This window comes from Etheostoma cragini, chromosome 18 (genome assembly GCF_013103735.1).
Source record: "Etheostoma cragini isolate CJK2018 chromosome 18, CSU_Ecrag_1.0, whole genome shotgun sequence".
Taxonomy (NCBI): Eukaryota; Metazoa; Chordata; class Actinopteri; order Perciformes; family Percidae; genus Etheostoma; species Etheostoma cragini.
This window is the reverse complement of record NC_048424.1, coordinates 23,335,547-23,342,891: the sequence shown is the minus strand read 5'-3', so window position 1 is coordinate 23,342,891 and position 7,345 is coordinate 23,335,547. Positions and strand designations below refer to the sequence as shown.

General features: G+C 39.7%; 1 protein-coding gene across 3 annotated transcripts in view; it reads right to left on the bottom strand.

Annotated features, from left to right (window-relative positions):
* Window positions 1–245: 245 nt before the first annotated feature.
* Window positions 246–7,345, bottom strand: part of cnih3 (cornichon family AMPA receptor auxiliary protein 3) — a 107,851-nt gene continuing 100,751 nt past the window's right edge. For all 3 annotated transcript variants that reach the window (XM_034899833.1, XM_034899835.1, XM_034899836.1), the window contains one exon: window positions 246–2,002. Coding sequence is in view for 1 of the 3 variants with exons in the window: in XM_034899835.1 (XP_034755726.1) it covers window positions 1,975–2,002 (28 nt within the window). In the remaining 2 variants the exon portion in view is untranslated. The remainder of the gene's footprint in view (window positions 2,003–7,345) is intronic.

Genomic DNA, 7,345 nt, shown 5'->3' with positions numbered 1-7,345 from the left:
CGGACAGCTCCTTTTGGCTCCTTCCACACTCCTTCACCACCAACAGGGTCTAGACTCCATTGGGGGATATATTGAGGTCTACAAGTCTCTCCGGATTGAAAAACATGATCAGTTAAATTTACCACCAACCTTCTTCTTTTTATGTTCCCTTGCGGTGATTATGCCTCTCTAGCACAAATAACATATTAGAACACAATGTGTGAAAAAGTATGACAATTGGAATCTATGCATATGAAAACCACATATTTGATTTTAAAATACTTTATTTCATAAACTATATCTAAATTTTACTTGGTCGGTCACATACACAGAAAGGATAGAAAATGCTTAAATTAGAGTAAGAGGAAACAAGAATTGGGCATTCCTAGCTGCCCCTTGAGTAGCAGCTTACAAAGTGAGCTTATTTTGAGAAGATGGTGAAGATCTAGAGTGGCTTAGAGAACTGTGCTACACATAGAAGATGCAGGTTCAAGCTCCTGCCCTGCTGAAATGTCTTGAAGCAAGACACTAAATAAGTTCTAGCTGCAGAGACAATAATCTTTAGCCGGACTTGCCCTTTGACTTCTGACTTGTATGTGGAAGGGAACAACTTTCTTTTCTGGGAATCATTTTACAGTAGTACGTAAATATTCTCAGACAGAACTCATACAGTATCACTTGCATCATCTGCTTCTGTGGCTTTTAATTAAATCACAGATAGAGACAAATCCACGCTTAGCACCTTTCCCTACCTCTGCTTTATTCACTACTTATGCTGTCTTATCAAGGAGTGTTTACATTGGAATGTAATGTTTTGTTTAGGATAAAGCATGGAGGCAAGCCATCGGTAGAGGCATGACAAATAGACATAAATAAATCAATTGCAATACTGAAAAAACAGCATACTAGTCTATGGTGTAAATAAAGCTAGAAAAGATTCACATTGTCTCCCCATCTTCAGACAGGGCTGAATAGTTCATTAGATGGTTGAAGACCTTCACCTGTGTGGCTAGACTTTCATATATCATCTAAAATATATAGCCAAATATTGTGGATATTGAGCAAGATCAAATAAATTTGTGGAAAGAATGTGTGCTCATACTATAAAAGCTTGGACAGGTGTAAGTTTTTAGTTTACATTTTAGAAAATGTTCCCACAATTAAACAACACTAGGACAACATTAAATAGGCATTTTCTGTATAGAATACCTTTACCTGTAAATCATGATTCAATTAGGAATGCCTTTCATTAAAAAATACACCTAAATGCACATGTCACAAAAGCCATTCACGTAATGTTAAAAAGAAAAACCCTCGGCTATGGACTGTAAGTGCTGTCCAGGGGAAACTATTAAAAACTGGCTGCTCTGCCATTTCCTCCAGAGCATTCCCTTTTCTGTACAACGTTATCCTTCCGTCCACTCATCCATCTTGCCCTCGCTACTGGCTCAACAGTTAAGCTGCGGTCGGTGAGGTGTCCAGGGAGAATGAATGAGGGTCGGTGAGCTTTGCCGGGCTAGACAGTGCTTCACAATGCTGTGCCTGAGACAAACTGTGCAAATGCTACTGTGCTCTTCGTCCTCTGGGCTACCTGCGCTGCTACGGTACAGTTAGTACGGTATCACTCCAGAGGAGGGTGTGTGTGTGTGTGTGTGTGTGTGTGTGTGTGTGTGTGTGTGTGTGTGTGTGTGTGGTACAAACGTTGGCCAGGCAGTAATTAACTCGGGTCTCGCTATGACCAGTGAAACTGTAAACTGCACTTTTAATTTCAGTTTTTATATACAGGTGAACATAAAACATCTCCTTACTTGTTAAGGGGAGGAAGCAGAAAAGAAGCTTCAACCCTTATCTAGTTCATTGACTGGCTCCACAGAAGAAAACATTTTCCTTTCTTTTCTTTAACAATTACTGTCTTTCACTTCTAGACCAAGACCATGGCAGTCGGTGAATCCAGAGGCTTTTTTTCTTTCTTTCCAGTTGCTGATAAATCAGTTGTTATGAGGTAACCAATGAGTAGATCATACTGAAACAAGAGAAGAAGAAACAGGAAATGATTTGACACTCCGTTGACAATAGGCATTCTGAGAAAATTGACAATTCTAATTTGAGTATGTTAATTCTTAGTCAGGGGCAGGCCTAACCGACAGTATACTAATAACATCCGAAAGACAGGATTCCCTCTCATTGGTTTCTGTGACACGAGAAGATTTTAAGTTCAGTATGTTATCCCCTAGCAGTTGAGTAGGCGTTCTGTAACGTGTCTCAAAACACATTTGCAACACACTTCCTTGTAATTGGAACTTACTTTGACAATAAACCCGTTTCTGATATGGATTGTGCTAAAATAATGTTGCCATATGTGGTTAAAACCACCTCAGAATGTGGTCTGATGGATTAAACCTAAATTCATACCGGGTGCATTCCAACCTGAACAGAGAGCTGCCCACTTGTGATCGGTTCAATCCAATCACATTTTAATACTTACCACACACACACACAAACACACACACAGGAGGTGCATGCAAAATGTCAATTAAACTATTTAACCTAATCTCTAACCCACTCATGGAACTCAGGAGAGATGACATTAAATTTGAATCCATTGCAGATATCAAACTTATAGAAGCATGTTGCCACTACATCAGAAAAATAGACCATTATCACACCATAACACAAGTTTACTGTTTTAATTACTCAGCTGGAACTATCCAGATCAGAACAGATCAGTGATGCTGTTTTACTCTTGTTGTAATCTGAGAAGTTTTCTGGAAGTAATGTAATTTAGCATTTTACATGAAGTGAGCATTGCATTTTGAATTCTACATTGTTTTTTAGCAGTGCAGTTGGTCAAATTAGTAGGCAATTTGGCCTAGTGTGCTCTGATCTGGTTGTGAATTTTGTTCGGGGGCACAGGAGCTGTCGGTCAGATATTTTATCTGTTTATTGTTCTCACTGGTGGAACTTATGGAGCATTCCAGGCAGCCGTAATATTGTGATGGAATGAGGCTCATGTCACAGTTGTTATCAAATGATTTATGGTGTTATGTAACCAACAATGTTTACTGTAGAATAATGATATATCTGAGAGAAAATAATATAGCTAACATTTTAATAGATTTGAAGGCTTCCTATCTGCAATTATAGCAACAAACATTGGTTAAGGAGGATCTGTCTTTGTTTCAAGCGGCTTTAATTTAGTGAATATAGTATTTCTTGAACTTGATTGAATACTAATCACAATAGTGTACTCCGACCTACAGCTGGTACAAAATGCACACAATGATCTGTACCTGGAATTAGAATAGCAACATTACCTAGTTTTAAAGGGCCCATAATATGCTTTTTTCATTTTGTATTATATCTTTTTAACTTTTTGTGCTTGGTATAGGTTTAAAAAGTAAAACAGCCTAAAGTCCCCTCTCCCCTAATGGACTTACCATCTTCCAGAGAAAACACTGTTTACAAACTACTCCAAACGACGTAGGCAAGTCTTTACTTCAGGGACAGAAGTTATAATGCTCGCCTAGCTGCTAGCATGGCACGCCCTTATACTCTGCTTCTGACTGGCTAGTAGTCCTTAACTAGGTACTGTCAGAGAACGCCCTCATACTCTGCTTCTGACTTGCAAGTAGTCCTTACCAAGGTACTGTCAGGGCCCTCATACTCTGCTTCTGACTGGCTAGTAGTCCTTACCAAGGTACTGTCAGGGCCCTCATACTCTGCTTCTGACTGGCTAGTAGTCCTTACCAAGGTACTGTCAGGGCCCTCATACTCTGCTTCTGACTGGCTAGTAGTTCTTACCTAGGTACTGTCAGGGCCCTCATGCGCTGCTTCTGACTGGCTAGTAGTCCTTCCCTAGGTACTGCCAGGGCCCTCATGCGCTGCTTCTGACTGGCTAGTAGTCCTTACCTTGGTACTGTCAGGGCACGCCCTCATACTCTACTTCTGACTGGCTAGTAGTCCTAACCTAGTTGATGTCAGGGCATGAACTTGAAAATGAGCATAATATGAGCATGTTAAATAATAATGGCTTTTAATCTTAAAATGATTAAAACATGCTATTTTTGCAATAATGCCTTAATACTGTTGCTAATAATATTGTGGTTTTACATGTCTTAATATTTAATAAAATGAAAAAACAAAATCCTTCCTAGCAAGACTGGGCTGTTTAATTAATTTATTAAAAACTGCTGCTGTGGAAAAGTTGCTACTAAATGCAAAATAAAATGCAACAACTGATTATGTACAACAGTGAGCAGACGTAAAACACAAGCACACATTTCTGCATTGTTAAAGTGATTTTACATTTTCTTTCTAAACCCATGTGTTGTCCTTGGGTCCAATTTGACCCAGAGGATCAGAAATATGGGTTTCTTTCTACCTAATTGCCCAAAGTAACTTGGATGCATGCATGTACGTTTTATACCCATGCACTATTCTTCCCAGGTGAAATTAATGATCACCTCCATAGAATTTTGGGTGTTAAAATGGGTTTTACTATATATACATACTATATCCAAGCACATCTAGCTATGAAAAGTAAGGCACTTTAATTCATATGTATTTAATGTACATATTGTTGTATGCACCACAATGACTAATTGGTAATACAAAACTGGACTTTCAAGCCAGGGAGCACAGTTTGCTTCCCAGGAAAAGGACAAAAGACATTCATCCAGGAAACAGGTTTCTTCCGCTTCAGGTTTCTTTCAAACCCCAAACTAATTTTTTAATTTAAATTATTATCACTGCATAGTGTTCACTTTGTGTCAGCTAAACTCAACTGCCACAGCCCCTTAAAGGATATCATGTTTTTGCCTAACATACAGTAATCTGTGATGTTAAAAGAGAATAATAGAAGATGCATGAATCAACAACTAAAAAGCCAAAAATCACAGATTGGGGATTCAACACTTGTCTAACTGAGCTGTGACTTGACAAGAACAGATCAGCACCTCGCTGACAGTGACTGATTCCCAATGTTTGTATTCATCCCAGAGGCCTTTCTGAGCTCCTAACACCTCGGTTCATCTCTCTAGTGAGACGACAGAAAATGCACTCTGTTGACTCAAAAGTATCCATGGACAGGGGGACAGCCAGAAGAGGATGTATGTGAGGTGAGGGATTGACATATCATACCATTATCATTGAGAGATGGACTTGTAGATCTTTGCATTACAAAAAAATAATTGAACATTTTAACGAGGGGCCACAAGAACAATACAAAACAACAATCTGTATTTGTTTAATTATCTGTCTAGTTGGGTTGGGTGTTGTTCTTATTAGACCTGAATATTTATTAAAAATGTGTCCATGTCCAATCAAGTCCCATGAACAGTGGAACAAATTTGAGTTTATAATCATTAAGAAATATTACAAAAGAGGGTTTGATTTAACATTGTTATTGGCATGATAGTGATGCAGCTCTTTTAAGGATCACTAAAGTGAATGATGCTGTATTCATATTGTGAGGCAATTTGCTCTCAAAATTAAAAAAACGAACAAACAGACAATTTCTAGTCCCTCCCTGTTTAGCAAGCCAGTCAACTTAAGCTTAACATTAGCTTTGTAAAGACTGTGGGATACCCCAAACTGAATAATTACCGCAAAAACAGTATAAACACCGATCTGTTTTGCTTGCTCTATCCATGCTGAAATTTTTTTGTTCCAGATTTTAACATTTAGATACTAAACAAAGGCAACGTTTAACAGACACTCTTTCCAATTTGACCTTTTACAATAAAAGCCCTAGACATACGCTACACTCTAAATACAGTCTATGGCTACACTACAAAAGGGAGTTACTCAACGTATTATTAACTAAAAGGAAACTCAATAAAATTACTCCAGAGTTTGATTGACTTGTTTGTTCCTCATTTGGTGTTCACTAGAGTTTGATTGATGTGTTTTCATCTGCCCAAACGAAACCGCACCAGCAGAGCCAATTCGATTCAACCAAAATAAAAGTTGTTGGTGTTGTTAAATTTTTCAATTAAGGCTGCATTTTTTACAGCACACACAGACATGTAGCCTCCTGCCTCCACCTTGGTTTGACTTGTTTACTACTGAAACCAGCCATTACATGCCTCGCTGTAATATCCTGTGCCACCAAGCGACCCTGGTAAATTTTCAACCTGTGCGAAACACTGAAAAAGTTATGTCGGGGCATTAAATTCAAACAGCCAGTTGCTAGTTTGGGCCATTCTTAACCATTTGCCTCAAGTAGATACCTCTGCAGTTGGTAGCTAGCTTTCAACTGCCTACATCCATTCCTCATTGCCTTGTGCACCTTGCTGCCATGATATGGACCATCTTCTCCCTGTGCCTGACAGTCTCCCATCTCTGTGTTTGGCTAACGGCTAGCTCCAGGCTAGCACTTTTGGCAACCGGCATGAAGGTCAAGTACTCTATACCACAGCTGCTAACTCTTAACAACTGCTCCATTCCAATGTGCACTGCCGCCATCAGAGAACATGGACTTAAGGTCCACGTTACATCCACAGAAGTTCCCGTCGTAAGTTTGTTTACCATCAGACTGGCCAGCCCGCTTCACACTTCTTATCCATCTGGACCAGAGTCACACGTCTGCAGTGTCATCAGAGCAGTGTTGCTCTCGGTGCTAGCAACATGGGAAATATTGCGAGATCTTTGCCATTCCACTGAGCAGCATGTAAAACACTTTGAGATCTCGAAACGCCAAGCAGGCCAGAAATCTGGGAGTGGATTAGAGTTTACTACGGCCTATAGAGAGATTCACCACAGCATCAACACAAACCGGACTTTTCAACACACAATCCCTCACAATTAAAGCATCCTTCATACAAGACCACATCATGGACAAGGAATTAGAACTCATGTGCCTGACAGAAACATGGCACCAGCCAGGGGTTTACTCAGTACTTAAGGAAGTCTGTCCCCACTGGTCACAGCTACCTGGAGTGAGCCCGCATCCCTGGTCATGGTGGTGGCCTAGCTGTCATACACCAACAGAACTTGGAGCTGTTCACCCTCCCCTGCCTACACTGTCCTCATTTGAATGCCTAGCATTAAAATGTGAACCCCCTTCCCTAAAACAATGCTCCTCATCTACCGACCCTCCAAACCCAACTCAGCTCTAATCTCAGAGATACACAACCTAATCACAACACTCTGCATCACTTCTGCCAACATTATTATACTTGGAGATATTATTATTCATGTTGACAAAACTTCCTGCCACCTTGCAGCTGAGTTTATGCAACTATTGGACTGCCTCAACCTCAAACAACATGTTGATGTCCCCATGCACTCAATTCAATTTCAATTCAATTCAATTTTATTTATAGTATCAATTCATAACAAGAGTTATCTCAAGACACTTTACAGA